General features: G+C 37.0%; 2 protein-coding genes across 2 annotated transcripts in view; one reads left to right on the forward strand and one right to left on the reverse strand.

The window, feature by feature from the left end:
* The window catches only part of RANBP9 (RAN binding protein 9), an 82,084-nt gene extending 67,602 nt beyond the window's left edge, over positions 1 to 14,482 (forward strand). The window contains exons 11-14 of the mRNA XM_090269796.1: positions 1,524 to 1,645; positions 3,350 to 3,501; positions 10,100 to 10,211; positions 13,251 to 14,482. Of these exons, the coding sequence (XP_090125922.1) occupies positions 1,524 to 1,645; positions 3,350 to 3,501; positions 10,100 to 10,211; positions 13,251 to 13,381 (517 nt within the window). The 3' untranslated portion in view covers positions 13,382 to 14,482. The remainder of the gene's footprint in view (positions 1 to 1,523; positions 1,646 to 3,349; positions 3,502 to 10,099; positions 10,212 to 13,250) is intronic.
* A 707-nt stretch (positions 14,483 to 15,189) lies between these two features.
* Positions 15,190 to 19,449, reverse strand: NOL7 (nucleolar protein 7). Its single transcript, XM_090269797.1, has 8 exons — positions 19,139 to 19,449; positions 18,992 to 19,052; positions 18,305 to 18,363; positions 16,609 to 16,640; positions 16,277 to 16,364; positions 15,818 to 15,939; positions 15,665 to 15,742; positions 15,190 to 15,364 (listed from the first exon to the last, which is right to left on the reverse strand). The coding sequence occupies exons 1-8, from the start codon at positions 19,399 to 19,401 to the stop codon at positions 15,288 to 15,290; spliced, it is 780 nt and encodes a 259-aa protein (XP_090125923.1). The 5' UTR covers positions 19,402 to 19,449; the 3' UTR covers positions 15,190 to 15,287.
* Positions 19,450 to 19,843: the final 394 nt, after the last annotated feature.

The raw sequence follows: 19,843 nt of genomic DNA on the forward strand, positions 1-19,843 counted from the left end.
GTCATTCCTTATGATTAACTTTTATCATAGTACTAATCCTTGTAATATAATAACCTTATTAGCTGTTAACAGGCTGTTTGCTCCTAGAGGGCAGAGGCTGTTTCATTCTGTCCTTAGCACCCACCAAGGAATATGGCTCAGGGGTTCTTAATGTGTATTGAATGAAAGAATCCCTCTCAAATGATACTATGTTGAATTTTTTTTAAATGGCTTAGTATATTATTAAGATTGCTAAAAGCTGATCTTAAGGATTTCTATTAAACATTATTTTTAAAGTTTGATGTTTCTTACCAATTCTCAAAGTTCGTCAAATATAGTTAACAGCTTTTCTGACTGGGGAGGGGAGTTCCAAGGCCATTGTCCCCTTCTGCCTAGATCTCCCTCTGTCTGTGTCCTTTTTATAAAATGGGTGCTACTGATAGACGTGTGAATACACCCATGCACTCACATACAGGCACTTAAACCAATGCCAAAAACTCACCCCAAAATATTAACCACCTCTGGTGGCATTATGCATAGGGTGCTTTTTGTTAATCTGCATTCAGTGTTTCTATTTTTCCAAGAATGAATATACTTGCTTTTTTAATGAGAAACGGTCATTTTTGTTTAAATGTTTTCTATATTTTCATCAATTGTTTCCTTTGGGGCTGTATAATCCTTACCGAGTTCTTCATAGGAGACTCTTAAAGATAGGGTATTTATTTATCACTTAATGTGTGGATGGATCTGAAGGTCCTACATCAACAACTTCAGTGTGTACAAATACAGTTATTGGCACATAGTTATTTATTCAATAAATGTAAAATGAGTGAAAATTGGAAATACTGTACCTAAATATCCAAATCAGCATTTAAAAAATTAGTATCTGGCAATACTTTGGCATTTTTAGCCAATAACAAAGCCTGTGGGAGTCAAATAGGGGTGAGTTATTGGAAAGTTATGAGAGGATGAGACTGAGTCGTTTTTAAGATTATTCTTTACCTTTGAGAGAGGGTATATTTTAAGTAATGGGGACAAATGACAAAAATGTCAAGACTAGCAATGAAAAAGCCTAGAAGTGAGTGGAATGGGAGGGCAGAAAAGAGGTGAAGTGGGCTCCAGGAGTATTTTGGAGAGTGAGGTCTCCCCTTACATGCTGGAGGTGAGTGCTGGGGCAAGGGTAGGGGTTCTGGAGCAGGAACTGACTAATAAAGAATGAAGTGCAGATCTGAGTTTGAAAAATAGTGGAAAGTATGTGCTGAAGTATGATTTCGCCGTTTTGATACAAAGTCATGAAACTACTACATTTTAGTACATGTGTTTTCCACCTTACCTCTGGGAGACAACTGTTAAAAGTCAGCCACATATTTTGGCTTTGAGTACATTCAAGATTTAACTAAATACCTTTTTTTGCAGGTTATTATTGCCTTATGAAGTCAGTTTATAAGTAGGCTATGTAGTTGAGTAGTAATTTATTTTAAACTAAGCTGCAAGTATGCACTTTCTAAAATTAGGTTGTTTTTTTTTTTTTTTTTCGTTTTCAGTAATGATGTAGACATGGAAACAGATCATTACTCCAATGGAGTTGGAGAAACTTCATCCAATGGTTTCCTAAATGGTAGCTCTAAGCATGACCACGAAATGGAAGATTGTGACACCGAAATGGGTCTGCAGTGATATTTCTTACATTTTTAATAAAAAATGATGACTACAAGGTTATGTTTTTATTTGTACTGATTTACAGCTGATGAGCATAAATCAGATTTAAAGATGTATGTGCCATTGGTTTGACAGTAATAGATATTATTTCTTGTTAAACATTCTTGTGAGAGTGGGTTGCTAGACAGAGTTACTTTACAGTACTTTCTGAAGTTAAGTGCTAGAGAGTTTTCTTTGCTGAACTGTTTTGGTTCAGCCTTAGTGCTGTCATTAGTGCAGCAGTACCAAACTTATTACTGTTAAATATTTAAGGTTGGAGGTAGAAAAAGGTTTTATGCTTATTTTAATATGACCAGTAAAGGCCAAATGGGTAGAGATTTTATAAATTCTAGTCAAATATCTCAAATTCATTTAATGTGAATATATGTGGCTGCTAGTTCAGTGCATGGCACTTAGGTGTTTTAAGTATGAGCCCCCTGCCCCCAAATTAAGTGTCATGCTTAATTTTACTTTGTTGACAACTTGTGTAGTAAATTAAACCATGAAGTTAAATCATCAGTAAACTTTCTCATTAATTGGAAAGTGAAAATTATTGAAGCTTATTTATGAGTTCTTTTTTGTCAGAATCCCGTGGCCACCATTAAATTTCTTAGTATTTTGAGGTTAAAATGTGTTTTTTCAAATTGTTAAGAGTATATATAAGAAACTACTTTATAAATGTAAAGTTATTTTATTATTTATGCAGCCACCTTGTTGTTGAGGGTTATGCGTCCTAATGTTTAATTCATTTTTCCAAGCAAGGAGTATCATTGAAAAGGCAGCCTAGTTTTATTCTATCAGATATCAGCAATCTCAGCATTCAAAGAGTAATTTGAGCATAGTGATTAAGAGCAGAAGTTCTAGAGCCAGATCACCTGGATTCAAATTCTGCAACTGCCGCTTACTGGCTGTGTAACCTTGGACAAGTTACTCAAGAGCTCTGTGCCTCAGTTTCTTCATCTGTAAAATGGGTATTATAATAACTGCCTCATGGGTCATTGTGAAGAATTAAATGAGCTAATTTGTGAAAAGCTAATAGCTCAAAGAGCCTATTAAATATTAACTATCATTGTTTGTAATTATATGTTGTTATTGGTAATTTAAACGGTTACATTACTGATCAGTGATTATTGTCAGCCAAGATATACACTATAAAATTATTTTCTAAAAGTAGTATTTTTCGAGAAGTAGTGTAATTAAACCTTTTTAAAAAATTAGTATATGGTGTCTTCTGTGTTTTTATTGGAATTATTTAGCCTCTCTTAGCTTCCAGGAATCATTTAATTCTATTTTTGGCAGTTCAAGTAGCCTGAGAGGCAATTATCAACTTTTTTCTTTTTTTCTTAATATGGCTTAATGTAGTTTTAGAGAATTGTGCTTAACTTTTTATAAAATTTTCCTTGACATATAGGTACATCCTAACACTGTGAAAGGTTGTCACCTGACTTTCAACTGCATGCTAGATATTGGATCCTAGACTCTTGAGACCTAGATAAAGCATACCTTTTAGCTGCAAAGTTCCATATTAACTTAAATATATCTGCATATTTAGAGAAAAATATTAGGTAATAGTTATTAAATTAAACATACAAAATATTATAAGCAATTTGTTCATTTCTCCATTGCTCTCCATTCGGTAAGGTAGTAAAATACTTGTTTGTTTTGGTTACAGAAGTTGATTCAAGTCAGTTAAGACGCCAGTTGTGTGGAGGAAGTCAAGCCGCCATAGAAAGAATGATTCACTTTGGAAGAGAGCTACAAGCCATGAGTGAGCAGCTGAGGAGAGAATGTGGCAAAAACACAGCAAATAAAAAAATGTTGAAGGTAAAATTTGTTTCCCCTTGAAAAATTATAAATGAGTCAAAGCATTTGATGTGGTTGGGCAGCTCTACTCTCCTGGAGAGAGCACTGGACACTTCAAGTAAAAACTATGGATTCAGTCCCACTTGTGCCACCTATCAGTGTGTGTGAACTATGTCAGCTTGCTGTCTTAGTTTTCTCAGCTGTAAAATCGGCAGAGTTATTAGGAAAAACGTGAGTGTGCTGATAAAACTGTAAATTTTGAGATTTTTATTTTAGTAAACATTGTTCATGGTTGTAGCAAATTGAATGCATAATACGTGGTTTTCATTTTGAGATTGGTTAAGGATTTGGGTCATCTTTAAAGCCAGAATAGTTAATACATTTTTCAGGTCTTTTCTGGATTGACGTTTATGATTGCTAGGAAAATGGATACAATTTATACAGTTTAGTAAATGAGCCACAATTTTGTGAATCAGTTGGAGTTGGAGGAGTTCTCTCCTACCTAAGTCAGCGTTGTAATTAGTTGTGGAAATGTTATCACACCAGAGGTTTTTTTCATACTCAGAAAAGTCCTACCAACCCTGTGAGCCTGTGAAGCATTAACATAGATAGCCATTGTATTTTTTAAAATTCTGCATTAGTTTGGGTTCAGAGGTGATGTTATAAAGATTTTCTCCTGAATGTTTTGAAAGAAGTTCAAAAAACAAAGGGCAGATGCATGTAGTGGCCTTGAGACTGATGCTTGGGTGTAATATACGTAATAGGAAAGGGCAAGGCTCCTGCCATTCTTTCCTGACACAGACTGAGTCAGTGCACTAGTAGCAACACCAAGTAGCGTAGAATATGGCATAAAATCACAGAATCAAACAGCTACCTGCACTATAGCCTCAGTACAGCATCTGTGTAGACAGAACATATCTGCTTGACCTAGGATGAGTTAAGGAGCCACCATCCATACCTCCAGTTAAAGGCATGTGGTCTTGTACTTTCAGTATCTGAGGTGGGAAGAGAGGTTTATTCACCATATTTAGTACTTAATCTATTGGATAGCACAACTGCTGTTATAATAGTGACTGTCAGCTCTCAAAAATAGAAACATCAATTGGTTGCCTCTCGCAAGTGCCCAGCTGTGGACCTGGCCCACAACCCAGGCATGTGGCCTGACAGGAAATTGAACCAGCAACCTTTTGATTCACAGGCAGCACTCAGTCCACTGAGCCACACCAGCCAGGGCAGCTCCTCTCCTTTTAAACTTATCTTACGTACTGTATATAGTACCTAGGTATTCAATGAATGTTTATTGAATTGAGGTTGAATTTATTTGAAAAGTATAACTGATTTTTCCACATTGGGTATTTTTATTACCATGCAGCTTTGTAGGACCTCTTCTGATATCTCAAGAGTGCCAAGAAGAAACTTATTTCTTGGCCTTTCTTATTTTTTTAGGTATTTAAAGTTACTATTTGGGAAACTGATTAAGTACTTATTGCTAGATACCAAGGTTCTCAACCTTTTTGGTGTCTTGACACTTTAAGAAACTATTAAAGATTCCCAAAGAGTTTCTTAATTTTACTATACTAGAAATTGAACTAAAATCAATTTATTTAACAAAAACAACAAAACAAAACATTAAGTCCTTGAAATAAATAAAATTTTTATGAAAAATAATTTCCCAAAAATGGAGAAAAAATAAGAATAGTGTCATTGCTTTACATTTTCACAAATCTCTTTAATGCTAGGTTTAATCAAGATAAGCTGGATTCTCATACCTGCCTCTGCATTCACACATCATGTAGCCTCTGGAAAAGCCCACTGTATGGCTGTCAGACAATGAGAATGAGGAAACTGAAAGTAATATTTTAGCATTATTATGAAAATAATTTTGACTTCACAAACCCCCCTGAAAGGGTCTTGGAGCAGATATCTCTGAACTATACTTTGAGAACTGTTGTTTGAAGGGCTATTTGGGAATTCATAGACAGTTCGCCCTGGCTGGTGTGGCTCTTTGGATTGAGTGCCAGCCTGCAACCTGAAAGGTCACAGGATCAATTCCCAGTCAGGGCACATGCCTGGGTTGCAGTCCCCAGTAGGGGGCATGTGAGAGGCAATCAGTCATTGTTTCCCTTGCACAGCAATGTTTCTCTCCTTTTTTTACCTCCTTTCCCCTTTCTCTAAAAAATAAAATATTAAAAAAACCAAATTCATAGATATTTTTACAGCAGGTCATCTGGCTTGTTAAAACTTTATGCTAATTGAGCACAATTAAGGAATGTGTGCTTTCTGCAGTGCCTTTGGAAATTTTAAGGTATCAAATCAGCTGGCTGTCTTTGATTCCAATTTGCATGAAGCTCAAAAAATGGCATTACATGGCCTGTTCTCAGAAATATTCCTTGATTCCATATTGAATTATGTGGAAGTGTAATTCATATTCATTAAAGAATGTAGATGGCTTTGATTTTTGCATCTCTGACTTCTAAGCAAATGCAAACTGCTTTAAGATACTTCCTTAATATTCTGAGCTGCTTCCCTCCCGTTCCCCAAACTTTTTTTGATCCAGATAGGGATGAGTAACTGATGTAACTTTTAAGTACCTAAAGAACAAAGTTGGAGGATTGGAGGGCAACATGAAGAGTAAAGGGTTTTTTGTTGTTGTTGTTTTGTTTTTGGCATAGTTAAGAAGATTTGGAAATTCCTTTTCCTTTTATTCTTCACTTCAGATCACATGCAATTGTACTGGGGTATTTTCATTAAAATTTTTTTCTGGGTTTGTACAAACTTCTGAGTCATATACATACATACAGAGAGGATGATTTGGTTAAAGTCGAAGGTAAAATTTACCTAAATGCTTTACCGTAGGTACACGTGCCTTTTGCGTCCTCCCAGTCGCACACTGCAGCCCATGCGAGTGGCCCACCTGTGGCAAAATGGTAGGGAGTCCCTGCAGCAGCCCAGTTTCTCTTGACCTTTTTCTCCTTTTGTCAGTCTTCCTTACCCCTTTCACTGTTATCTTTGTGTTCCTTACCTAAGTCTGCCCAGGCTCTGTAGAGAACTACCTGACTTTGTTTAGTAGCCATTAATTGAACTTCTCCATTGTGGCAAGGCATTGCTGTAGGCATTGTGGAGAGTCAAATGTGCGTGACAGCGCAGCCAAAAAGGAGCTCTTAATCCAGTAGTCGAAGTAGAAGTAGAGCCATTTCGGCTCACTCTGTTTAGAAACTGCTACACATTTTAAGCCAAGTATAAGTATAGTTTGAGAATCCTACCTAAATGACATCACATTTCCCTCAGAAATTATTCCCACTAAGTAATTTTTTAAAAAATATTAAGTAACTCATAATGCCATTATATTGCAGATGTTTTCAGTTTTGTTCTTTAAATCCCATGTGCATATATTTTACCTAGTAATTTTAGTTTTCCTATTTTATATTGTTTTAATTTATTGTCATAAAATTTATTTCCAGTTTTTACACATTATATACAATTATTTTTAAATGGCTACGTGATGTTTTATTATATCGCTATGTCAGTTTATTTAAGCATTGCTCTGGCTAGATATTTTTTAGTTGCTTTTATTCAAATGCTTTAGTAAACACCTTTATACATATATCTTTATCTTTCTTCCTTAAAATTATTCCACTGGGATAAAGTCCTAATTAGCAAGTCAAAGGATATACTTATTGTGGCTCTTGCAGCATCTTGTTCTACTATCACTTCCCAGAAACCTACCAGCTTAGCAGCAGTGATACAAGAATGTGCTGGTAGTGCTACTACTATAATTGCATTTCTTTGGTTACCATCACCAATTAAGTTTTACAGCAGGATTTAAAACGGATGTTGCTTTGTAGATTTTATTCCCTTTGTGAAGAAAGGTAATGTTCTAGGTATTGGCTACTGGGAACTGGATGCTATAAACCTTTTTATTTTTTAAGGTTTTATTTTCTTAGAACTTCACTCTTACTTCCAGACTATGTTTCATAGGTTGCTGTGTGATCCCTTTATATAGTCGAGTCTAATCTATACCACTCCTATATTTAAAATTGCACTGCCTTATTGGCAAAGAAAAAAAACAACCTTTTTAGTGTGGTTTTAGAGGTATCTTAGGATCTAACCTCTTCCCCTATGGTTCCAACCATGCCTTTTTCTCCTTTCAGCCTCAATGTCCTTGTAGCTTGGGCCTATTTCTGCGATTGCATCATGTGAATCAATGTGCTGTACATTAGTGAGCACTACATGATGTTAGTTACTTACATGTCTGTCTTCCCCACAAGACTGTGAACCTTGGAAACAGATTCAGTGATCAGTGTGTCCTCAGCTGCCTGGCTGCTGTGTCCAATAAATACTTTTTCAGTTGTACTGAAAATAATAGAGCAGAATTAGACTTCTTTCCTCTTGCTATTTAGATTGAAAAGTAAAAGGAACTGTATCTTATTAAAAGAAATACAGTACTAGCAGTGTGATCTCAACCTGTTACTGCCTCAGTTTGCATCCCTGTATGATGGACTTAATAGTATGTATCCACCTCGTAAGGCTATTATGAGGATTAAATGAGATGATCCACATTAGTGCTTGAAACATTGCCTCACACAATGCTAGTGCACAGTAAATTACTACTATCATTATCATTATGTGTTTTTGTTTTAAATACTAGAAGGTGTAAACAGAAATCTGGTCTTGATTTGAGATATGAGACATTTCATCTTTTTGGAAGCATGTCCTGATATGTAGACCCAAGAGGATAGTTCTGTGCTTAAAGTTTTTATGTACCAACTATTCCTTGGACAGTTATTTAGGATATCTTTAAAAATTTATTTGTACTATGGGGATAGTACCTCATTATATGGTTGTGGAGTAAATTAAGTCTTGAGCAAAGCTCAGTCTTTAGGAATAATGTGATTGATTATAGTTAGCTTTATAGAATATTAATATTCTTTCCATCAATAAGTTTGGATGGGGGTATTCAGGAAATACAATGTAGTAACTTTGTGGGATGCATAAAATATCTTTAAAACTGTAAGAAGCAGGTCTTGTGATCAGCAGGAATAGAAGCTTCTTCCCTGTACCCAACATTTATGAGTAACTGCAGAGGATTCAAAATGGTGTGTAAGTTTTTAATCTTCAAAGAACTTCCATTATAATAATTGAGGCAAAAAGTCTGATGTGAAATACTTAGCAGTATGTGACAGTGGAGAAGCACATGTGTTTAGAGAGATGCATGTGTTCCCTGTCTGGCAGCCTCTGACTGACTGTGTAGCTTTGCTTTATGGACAGTTCTTATCTCCACCGCGTGGAAGCCAGTTTGGATGAGAAAGTACAAGAATACAGTTGACCAGGAATGCTTTCCCACACCTCTGCTCTCAGAACACTGAATGAGATAATTAGAAGAACACTGGGGTTGTGCTTAGGAGATTAAATTTTAGGAATTTAAGTCTTCCACACTTCCATTAATTAGCATTTTGAAAGTTGTTACTGAATTCACTGATTTACAATTTCCTGAGCACCTCTCCTTGTATGCCTTCTGAATTGGGAAGGTGTCCTGTATCTAACTATATAACTTTATCTGTACCTATATTATAGTATTACTCCAGATTAGGGCATTGACTCTTGGCAGAATAAGAAGACAGCATTTATTGAAAGATTAGAATGAACTGACATTGCTAATTTCATATAGCTCCAGTAGTTCTCATTTGTCTGTGAAATATGACCTCTTATAACCCCTGTTACACAAATAATGAAACTGACTCTTAGGTTGTTACTTGCTAAAGGCCACACTAATTATGCAAACTGGTGGTTGATGCCAACATCTGAAACCACTGTGTATGTGCCTCCCATAGAGAGAAGACAGAGTTGTTGGAAAAGGCTACTGTGTATGTGTCAGCTACTTTAGGATGGGTGGCTTGAGGATGGTTGGAACTACTGAATGTTCCTGAAAGGGAGTCCAGTTTAATTTTTTTGATGACTGAGTTTGACAAGATGTGAGAAGATGACATCCAATGAAGCATGCCCAATTCCCACATAAACTGAAATATATGTATCTATACACATGCCCTATCATTTTGATGTTAAATTCATATCAGTGGTAATAAATTGTACAGTACCTAAATGTTTTAGTCTTCCTCTTTACCCTAACCAGTATTAGCCCATTTCACAGGAATTCATTTTTTCAGTTTTTAATATTCTTTCCTGCTCTGTATGTATGGTAGGGATAGGGGGAACATAATGAGACTGTGTGTTCAAAGAAGGAATAAAAACAAATTAGGCTTTGTCACATAATCTAGTTTAAAATATCCATAGGTAAATGGGTTTTTTAAAAAATTTTCTTTCTTTTTAGAGAGAAGGGAAGGGAGGGAGAAAAGAGAGGGAGAGAAACATTGATCGGTCGCCCCCTCAACACACCCCGACTGGGGACCAGGTCCGTAACCTAGGCATGTGCCCCAACTGGGGAATCAACCTGCAACCCTCTGCTTTGGTGCAGTGCACAGCCAACAGAGCCACACGGGTCAGGGTGGTAAATGGGTTTAAACTTCACAGCAGTTTAGTGCTTTTTTTTACCAGTTTGTAACCATGGTGAGCACAGTAGTTGAACTATTTGAATTAAAAGTCAAATTACTATTTTCAACAGGATGCATTCAGTTTACTAGCTTATTCAGACCCTTGGAACAGTCCTGTTGGAAATCAGCTTGACCCAATTCAGAGAGAACCTGTGTGCTCGGCTCTTAACAGTGCAATATTAGGTAAGTAAAGTCAAAAAAGCACAACCCCAACTCGATTTTCTGAATATTTGAAATGGTATTTGTGCTAGCATTTATATCTTGGAAAATCATAAGGAAAAGTTTTGCTACATTTCAAAATTAAAATCACCTTAAAATATAGAAACCATTATTTCAATTCTAGATTAAATGGATTCAAATAGAATAAACAGTACATCGGGATATGCACCTGGAGAAGTTTGGAAACCAGAAGTTTTTTATGTGCATATATGTAAACATTTCTGACCTGAGCCACCCATTTTACAGCTCCCACCATGCAGGCACAAGGGGCTCCCAGGTGACTTGGGAATGCCCATCAGTATTAACCCTTGGTGTCAAATTTTATTTGCATTAAAATTAAGCATATTCAACTCTCATGCCTTCACCAAATAAAAAGGATGTGTGAGGAAGAGAACAGCAATTTAAATGGGTTTAGCCAGGGGTGAGCATGAAGTGAGGAATTAGAATTTTCTGTTTCCCTAGTTGGTTGCCATTCCTGTGAGCAACTCATGATTATAGTGTTTACGTATTGAACAAATACACTTCTTGTATGAATTCTGTAACTGTATTTTGTGCATTTACATTGAAACTCTATAGGGTTGATTACTTAAAACTATGTGTTAATTTCTGGGCAATTCTTTTCAAAGGTAATTTAGATAAGAGTGATTTTTTACCTGACTTGAGAATCTTAATTCCCCAGGTAAAATGGGAATCCAGTATAAAAGTCTTTTCTGTGTGATTCAGCCGTTAGGATTGGGCTTTCAGCAACATGTTTCAAACTATTAACATCATAGGTAGACTAGAACAGTTCCAGAGTAGAGGGTACTTAGACATGGAGACTTGGAATGATGGCCTGGGGCCCTTATGTGGCCAGAATGTAAAGCAAGTAGAAGTATTTATATTTGAGCCTTAATCTGTTTCTTTGCCCTTATAAAATTAGTTTTCAGTTCATTGGTTAAGATCACATTGAAGTTTTGAAATAGGGGTAATGTCTTTGTGTTGTACTTTTCTTACTTAGAATTTCTGTATAATAAATGTGAATATTTTGTTGTTAACTTGTGTTGTAATTTCTTTGGCTATGAAATTCATTTAGCTCTATTGGTAAAAATAAGAGAAGCCAGGAGCAATGCTGGGATTGTAGGGCAAATTATGGTTTACGATACTTCTATTTTTTAAATTACTACATTATAAATAATCATGAAGGCCTAATTGCTTTGTATTTAGGGAACACTTTGACTTGGAAAAAATTTGTGAAGAAACGTGACCCAGCTTTTTATGAGTTTTTTTATATATTGGGTACTTTAAGGAAGTTAAGTTTTTAAATATTAAATTATTTGAGGCCTTTATCCAAGGTAATATGTATTCTTACATATTGTACTACATATTATATAGGTTTACCCATAGTGCTTAAATTTATTATATTAATTGTATATAATTCCTGCAAAATTATTAAGTTTATGTGTCTGCATATTTATAATACTAAATTATACATAATCTATAAAGTGCTTAAAATTATGTTAATTGTATAAATTCTGGCAAGTTTCATATCCAAAAATAACTTTTTAATGCTTATAACCACATGCCTCACTGGCCAAAATAAAATTGTAATAAAGTACCTCTAGATGCTTACCTTTGAGCAAGGTTACTTTCCTATAAACCTTCAGGAGACATTTTTGAAAAGAGGTTTTCTTTTCAATGTTAATTCCCCATTATGTCGATTTTGTATAAAAATTGTTCTTGATTCAAATTAAGGCAGAAGTCAATCCTGCTTTGAGTTGGCAAAAAAAAGTTTATCACTATCAAAATTTAGCCAAATAATATCTTGCCACGATAGCCAGTACTTTAATAATCTTAACCCAAAGACCATTTTTCACACCACACTTTCTCACCAGTCTTTGTCTTTTCTTTCATGTTTTTTAAATTCATCTTTATTGTATTTTTTCCATTAGCATTTATCCCCTCTCTACCCTTACCCCCACAATCACCAGACATGTTGTCCATGTCCATGAGTCCTTTTTCCTTTTTGCTCTATCCCTCCATCCCATAACCACCACCACCCTAGATTGTTTTCTTGATCCTATCTTATTTCTTCTTGTACTTTTAACTCCTGAACTTGCTTCCTTATTATTTTTGCTTCATTCCTTCTAGAACTTGTCTTTCTCACAGATTACAGCCCCAGAACCAAGGGTAGAATTAAATCATATGGAGCCTAACCAGTGATTTACCAGTTTTTGCCCTTTATTGTAGGCGCTGTCTATGAAGGACTGGTTAGTAATTTCATTAGTTGGGAATCTACATAAATTTAAAATCTAGACATTTACTCAGAAGGAAAAATTACCAGCATAAATGAATTTGGCCACTTCCACCATTAGTTCATCTTTTCATTTTTGGCAAAGAACAGATTTAATTACATTTGTACTACAACTGTGACAGGTTTATGGTATGTAGGACCCTGAATATTTGATTGGCAATTTTTAAATGTTTGACCTATTAGTTGTAATTTGCCCCTCCAAAATTCGAGTAATTTTGTTTTAATGTCTCTTCTGACCATCACCCCTTGCTCCCTACAAACCTAAATAACATTTACCAGTATGCTTTTGAGACAGTTAGGCAGCCTCTATTGGGTTCTGTCCCTCGAGGAAGAATCTGGCCTTTTCCTTTTGTCAGATGACCTCGGTCAAAGGGGGTAATACTAAATATTCCTTATGCCCCCAGTTAAATATCAGCCAAGAAATTGTATCTTTCCCACCTAGTTAATATGGAAGTAAAAGATTTAGAATATCTAACACTTTAAAAATCTAATTCTGCAAGAATTTTTCTTGCAGTTGAACACCTAGTACCCATATTACCTCATCATAGTAGTACCTCCAAGGCATTAACCATTTGCTTAGAAACTACCTTTGCTAGTTAGTTAAGGGCAATATATGCATTGATAGTTGTGTAAGTAATGCAATATTTTCCTGAAAAGATTTTTTTTTAATGTCTTGCTAATTGCTATTTCCATTTTTAATCATTTTTCCTCAGAAACCCACAATCTGCCAAAGCAACCTCCACTTGCCCTAGCAATGGGACAGGCCACACAATGTCTAGGACTGATGGCTCGATCAGGAATTGGATCCTGTGCATTTGCCACAGTGGAAGACTACCTACATTAGCTATGCATATAAGGAGCTCACACTTATATTGTGGCATATAGTCAACATGGAAGTAGACCAGCTCTGCTGATTTGAAACTTAGATTTTTTAATTATGTACTGGGGACAGGTTTTTGTCGCTTTACATTGCTTCCTAGTTTACAGCATGATGCAAATGATTTTCTAACTTAGTGTTAGGAGAAATTATTTTCCATCTTTAACCTCTTAGTTGTCTAAGAGTTAAATATTACTGAATCTCAGATGTTCGAATTTATCATCACAAATCCTTTAAAACAATTACCTAAAAGAAACCAAAAAAATCCTGCCTTCTTTGTTGGGGGGGAGAGGGGGGAAGGAAATGGAACAAGTTGTGTTGTGTTAGCATGTGGGTGATGTAAACTTCAAATTGGGAGATGTTCCGACCCCCACTCCCATATAAGCATTCAATCAGTGTAACTTGCAAAATGCATAAACATCCGACAGTTTGAATTTATAGTGTTGATGGAAGAAATCATTTTTAATGTGTACTGTAAAACTTGAAATACTCAGGAGCTGAGTGAATACGTTTGTTGCTACTTACAATCCCAACCTGTTAGTCCCAGTAGTTTTGTTTTAACATGGTCTTTTCAACTTTGTTTCCTGTTTAACTACCAACGACTTCTGTTGTAGACTCACAAGTTTAACTTGTATTATAACAGTATTATATGTCAGCGGTGTGGTTATGACCTTTATTTATATAAAAACCAAATATTTAGTCAATTTACCGTGTCTTAATTTAATCTTTGTACACCTTCCATTTTTAAGTGCTTAAATGAGTACTATATTGCAATAAAAATGTAGTGATATAATTAACCAGCCATTAAAAATTTACTTCTACAGATATTAGTGTCAACTGAGTTTATATGTTAGGTACTTACATACTTATGATTAATATAAAATTAAGAGCAATTAAAATCAGTGATTTTTACTATAAATCTAAGTTCTACAAACTAAAACTGCATTTGCTTCACTAGCTTCTCTGTATTAGGGTCAAGCCTGATACTGTAGGTCACACAAAAAGGGAAAATTAATCTCCGTATTTTCATAATCATAATAAGGCATGTTATTTACCAATAAAGCAAACCCCCAAAATGGTTAAAAGTAAAATTTAAACAAGGTGTTCGAGTGGATGACCTCATGCTTTGGTTCTTTTGTACACTATTTTGTACACTGAGGTTTGAACCTTATTTAAGAGAAGGTATTTATATACACATATATTTTGTGAAGCAAATTCTCCTCAGTAGCACCAAAACATCTGGGAGACTAAGGCATCTGAGAGCTATAGTTGAAAAGACTTCCCCTGGATGCCCATTCTCCCCCACCTCCCACTGTTCCTGCCACACCTACAATGTGGGGTGGAGAGAGGGGTAGAAGAGGTGGCATTGCTGGTGGTGGTTGTATTCAAGTATATGGATAAATACTTATGAAAAGAAGTGAAAGCAATTCCTTTTAATCCTTTGAGTGCCAACGTCACTATAAGCAACGCTGACAAATTTTCCTAGAAGTGCCAGCGTCGCTCCCAGCAACGGTTTTTTTCGATGGCTATAAATGTAAATAACAATGGAATAATTCGTACTTTATGTTCTCTATTTTTGTACCTCAGGTTATATACTGATATAACTTTTTCTCATGTTGATCCAAATTTCGAATTACACATGGCACTCAAAGGGTCAAACTGCTATTTCTTTCAGGACCCTTCAACACTAAAGGCACAACTGTATTCCAAAAGGATAAAATGTGATGGGGTACTTCCCCCAATAGATTTATGACTTTTGTAATGAGCCTTTAAAATGACTTATAAATGATTTATTGTATTTTTCAAGACAAATTAATCTGTACTAAGTTACAGTAAGTTCCATACATAAGAAGTTCTCATTCTTCAGTTTGATTTACTTCTTAGAAGTTTTCATCTTTCTGACCATCCACCGTCTTTTAAACCTCTTGGCATTTTGTTTTTTCTGGCTTCCTATAATAGAAAGTTTGTGCAGTAAGAATAAAAATTCCCAAGAAAGAATTCAAAAAATTTCAAGATCCTCTACATGAATATAAATACTAAAATTAGGTTTATTAAATTAAGATTTTATGTTAGTTGTACATACATAATACACTGACCTATTTTCAGAAGCAACTGTAAAATATTAATATAGAAGCCATTATAAGAAAAAGGATAATTCATAATTGTTTTGAGTATTTACTACCTCCTTAAAAAAGAACATTATTCAATATATAAAACTATCAGAGCCAAGAGAATAAAGCTGGACCTTACCCCAACCATTATTCAAAAACTGGGCTGCAGCTTTTTTCACTGGTAACCTCTTATTGTCAAGAGACAGGAACTTATTTACTAGAAAAGAGAATTATTTATCATTTTTTTTTCTTTATTTGAAGTAAAAAGTGAGAAAAACAGTAAGGAAATTACCAGTAGTTCTGTTGGTTCCTGGACCATATAAAGAATTCTGTATGAAGGCTTTTGCTGCTTGTTGCCTTGAATCTCTCAGATCTTGATCTTTTAGCCTTAGAGCCAAGTAGCTTTTATTCTGGCTGGTGATCAATACAAAAGGTCAAAATGAATGATGTTGATAACATGCTTTATTTTAAATAAAGTATTTTTGTTAGTTGTCTCAAAAAGTGAAAAAAATATTCCTCTTTTGTACATGTACCATAGGATAATAAAACTAAATTACAGTGCTATTTTACAAAAAATAGGCTAATCACATTTTAGTAGAGCAAATATTGTTTTTATATAAATATCACAACTGGTTTTCCCAGAGGATCCAATCTGAAACCGCTACAAATTAAAATATTTTCCCACATAAGCCAGTATTTTAATTCTCAAAGGTTACCTTTATATCCTACATGAAAAAAAGATTCCTCTTACCCAACAGACTGTACTTTCTGTACTTTTTCTTTAGCTTTCTTGAAGTCACTTCCTTTTTCACATTCTTCATCTTTCTTCTGCAAATTAACTAAAAATTGAGTTTTACTTCTAGTTAGCACTTATGTAAAAATAAATCAAGAACATTTCCTGGAGTTCATATTAAATACCCACTTGCATCAGCTGGGATGCAATTTTTATAAGAAATGAGGGAAGAGGCCCAAGCTAAACATGGCCAGTGCTATTCCCATGCTCTTTCTAAGGGCCCATAACATTTGACTACAAATGCACTTGACATTTACATTAAAGGTTACTTAAAATTGAATAGTTCATACCTTCTTTTAACTTCCCTGGTGATTTCTTTATGCTAAGGGAGAAAAACAACACAGTGATTGGAATGGCAGATAGCAAAGATTACTTAACTTGTCACACAACTAAATGTAGTTTTGCAAATGAGATTACTCCGCCCCCCACCCCACCCCCAATTCATTACCACCACGCTCAGTTTTGACTCGGGATCTTTAACCAGTTTTCAAAAGCAAGTCACTCCTCAAATTGACAGCCACCAACTGCCAATCAACAAACTAGTGGATGGTACTATATTCTCAGAAGTTAAAATTCGAAAGCATATCAGCAGGATTCCAAAGCAGCAGATTGCTGCGGTTACTGGAGTTACAGTGAAAGACAACCCTCTGAGTGCCAACGTTGCTGTGAGTGATGCTGACAAATTTTCCTAAAAGTGCCAGCATTGTCCCCAGCCACTCTTTTTTTCATGGCTATAAATGTAAATAACAATAGAATAATTCGTATTTTATGTTTTGTTCTTTTTTTTTGTACCTCAGGTTATATATTGGTACAATTTTTTCTCATGTTGATCCAAATTTCAAATTATGCATGGCACTCAAAGGGTTAATATGTTCCGTAATACTTCAGCTGAAGTAGGAAATGAAAGATAGTAGGTCTGCCCCCTTTTATTTGGAGAAATTACATAGGGTTAATTCAACAGTTGAAGCACGAAGAAACAAAGACTAGCCTGGAGGAATCTGGTTTGAGAGACAAATGTAAACTGACAACATTATGAGATGTCTGTACCATGTACAACAGAAAAACTATACCAAGGAGGAAGTAACAGGGTGGGTGGAGTGAGAGAATGAAAAGGTGACATTTTGAGTTTGGTTTAGAAGATAAAAATGAACCCCCCCGCCAAATACATTTGTGTTTATACTTAGTGTATTTAGGATCTGAACAACTTTGGAAAAGTTCTACAGAAAACTGAGAACCAGGTCAAAGATATAGGTCCAGCCCTGGATGGTGTGGCTCAGTGGACTGAGTGCAGGCTTGGGAGCCAAAAGGTTGCAGGTTCAATTCCCAGTCAGGGCACAGGCCTGGGCTGTGGGCCAGGTGCCCAGCTGGGGGTGCACAAAAGACAGCTAACTGATGTATCTCTTACGCATGGATGTTTCTCTCCCTTCCCCTTTCTCTAAAAATAAGTAAAATCTTTTTTAAAAAAGGAAAATATGTCTGGCTAAGAGACAAGAGAGAAAAAAATATTTAGAACTCTAAACTTAGTAAGATTTGACTGACTCCAATGGGATAAATGAGGAAGAGGATGACAATAGCATTTGGCTTTAAATATTGTTGATGGCAAAGCTGCTAAATGAAATGGGGAACAAGGAGGAAGGACAAGACGGCAGGTAAGGCAAGTACACTACTATACTAAATGATAAATTTCAGGACTCTTGTTTCATTCACCATCTACCCAGTACAAATGACAGACCCCTAACAATAGTTGAATACGCAGATCAGAAGCTCAGAAGCTAGTTAACAATGGGAATGAACATGAAGAAACGGTGAAAGGCTTAAAAAGTGAAATACTTCCTTCTACTTTTCCCATCAAATTCAAATATCTACTGTGTAGCTTTTTATTTTAGGCTTATTTCTTCAATTATATAGATTCAAATAAATGTGCCAATATGTTCTCCCAAGATGGATGTTATGTATGCAAGTAATACAATAAGACCCATTACTTACTCTGTCTGTGAAGCTGTAGTTAACTTCTCTAGAATAGTGTCTGGAAGGAGTTTTCTTTTCTTAGATAAAGACATTTAAAAATACAACGTGAGCTACACTTTAGCCTACAACACTAGGCTGGGTTGCTTATGAAGTTAGACAAATAAAGTCATTTAGGCTGACCACTGGCTCCACCATCTCTAAGCTGTGGGGAAATTGCGATAAAAAAATAAAAACTCAGAACCCATTTCACATTCTTCGGGAAGGCCTCGTGAAGGCTGGAAAGGGTGCCCAGCCCTGAAGTCACTGCTATACACTGGGAGTCATGTCCCTCTGGAGCCAGTTCTCTGTGGGCCAACCTGCCAAACATTCGATATCAGAGCAATCATATTCTACGTTTGTATAGCCCTTAGTTTACAAAAAACCTCATTTAATTCTAACGGCAACCCACTTACAAAGAAACTACCCCCGGTGAGGCAAACTGACAGGGGTCACGGCGAGCGGAATGCCAGCGAGGGTTTCACCGCAGGATTTCAAACGCACAACTCTTTCCACTCCCATTTTCAGTCGGTGGACAGCAAGGATATCAGAAGAAATATAATAGCGACATTTTCCCCAACCCCATATCCTACCAGCTTCGCAACAAACATGAGAATTGTACCTCAAGCCAAGTTGTTTTAAAAAGGAGATACCTCCCTACATTCTAACCTTCTGTTCGATGAACAGCTCCTCGCGGCGCTTCCTCTTCTCCTTCAGGAGTGTTTTATCCCTGGGAGAAAGGGTGACACGTCAGTGAGGGGAGAGACAAACGGGACGGGAAGCAACAGTTCTCCGGCCCGGCCGTAGGTTTCCGACCTGCGCACGGTCTCCCGAACTCGCCGCTCCTCTTCTCTCGCCTCCGCCTGGGCGCTAGCGAAAGTCAGTTCCTCCGGGGCCTCGTCGTCAAACTCGTAGTCCCCGTCTTCATCTTCCTCCAGCGGCTCGGCGGCCGCGCCGCTGCTGGGTTGCCCGAGCAACAAGCCGTGCTCCGCCTCCCGCTCCGAGGCTGGCTGGCCCTCGTCCACCATCGCCGACGCCGACGCCGGGGCGCGGGACGCGCGCGGCCGGAGCTGCACCATGACCCAGCTCGCTCCGGACCGTCTGACCTCTGAACCGGAAGCAGCACCACGCAAGACGAACGTGACGTGAGGAGCAGCGACAGCGGTTAAATCGTTCCTGACAGGCTCGGAAGCCCCACTGAGAGACAGGAAGCGGAAGATGGCCCCCACGACGAGCGGAGGCGCCTGCGCGAGTGGAGGGGGGCGTGGCCTAAGTTGCGTCGGGGTTGGGTGTTCCTGCCAGCAGCGTGGTTCTCCGCTGGCAGCTGTAGAAGGCCGGCTGAGAGAGTAGGTGGGCTTAGCACTTGTTTTCAGGCAGGAAAAAAACATCCTGCCGCCTTCTTGGCCGAGATGCTGAGACCAGGGTTGGCCGGGTCCCCGCGCCTCTCGTGGGTCACGCCACCCGGTGCCCAGAAAGTGATGACCGCGAGCCCCAGTCGTCCTATCACCGCCTTTTAGCACC

This window comes from Furipterus horrens, unplaced genomic scaffold, assembly GCF_987537825.1.
Source record: "Furipterus horrens unplaced genomic scaffold, mFurHor1.1.pri manual_scaffold_3, whole genome shotgun sequence".
NCBI classification, from domain to species: Eukaryota; Metazoa; Chordata; class Mammalia; order Chiroptera; family Furipteridae; genus Furipterus; species Furipterus horrens.

Coding starts and splice junctions, on each gene's coding strand:
- NOL7 (XM_090269797.1), bottom strand. CDS start 19,401: ATGGTGCAGCTCCGGCCGCGCGCGTCCCGCGCCCCGGCGTCGGCGTCG. Junction 18,364..18,991: donor AGCTGTTCATCGAACAGAAG/GTTAGAATGTAG, acceptor TCTTTATCTAAG/AAAAGAAAACTCCTTCCAGA. Junction 15,743..15,817: donor AGGAACCAACAGAACTACTG/GTAATTTCCTTA, acceptor TCTCTTTTCTAG/TAAATAAGTTCCTGTCTCTT.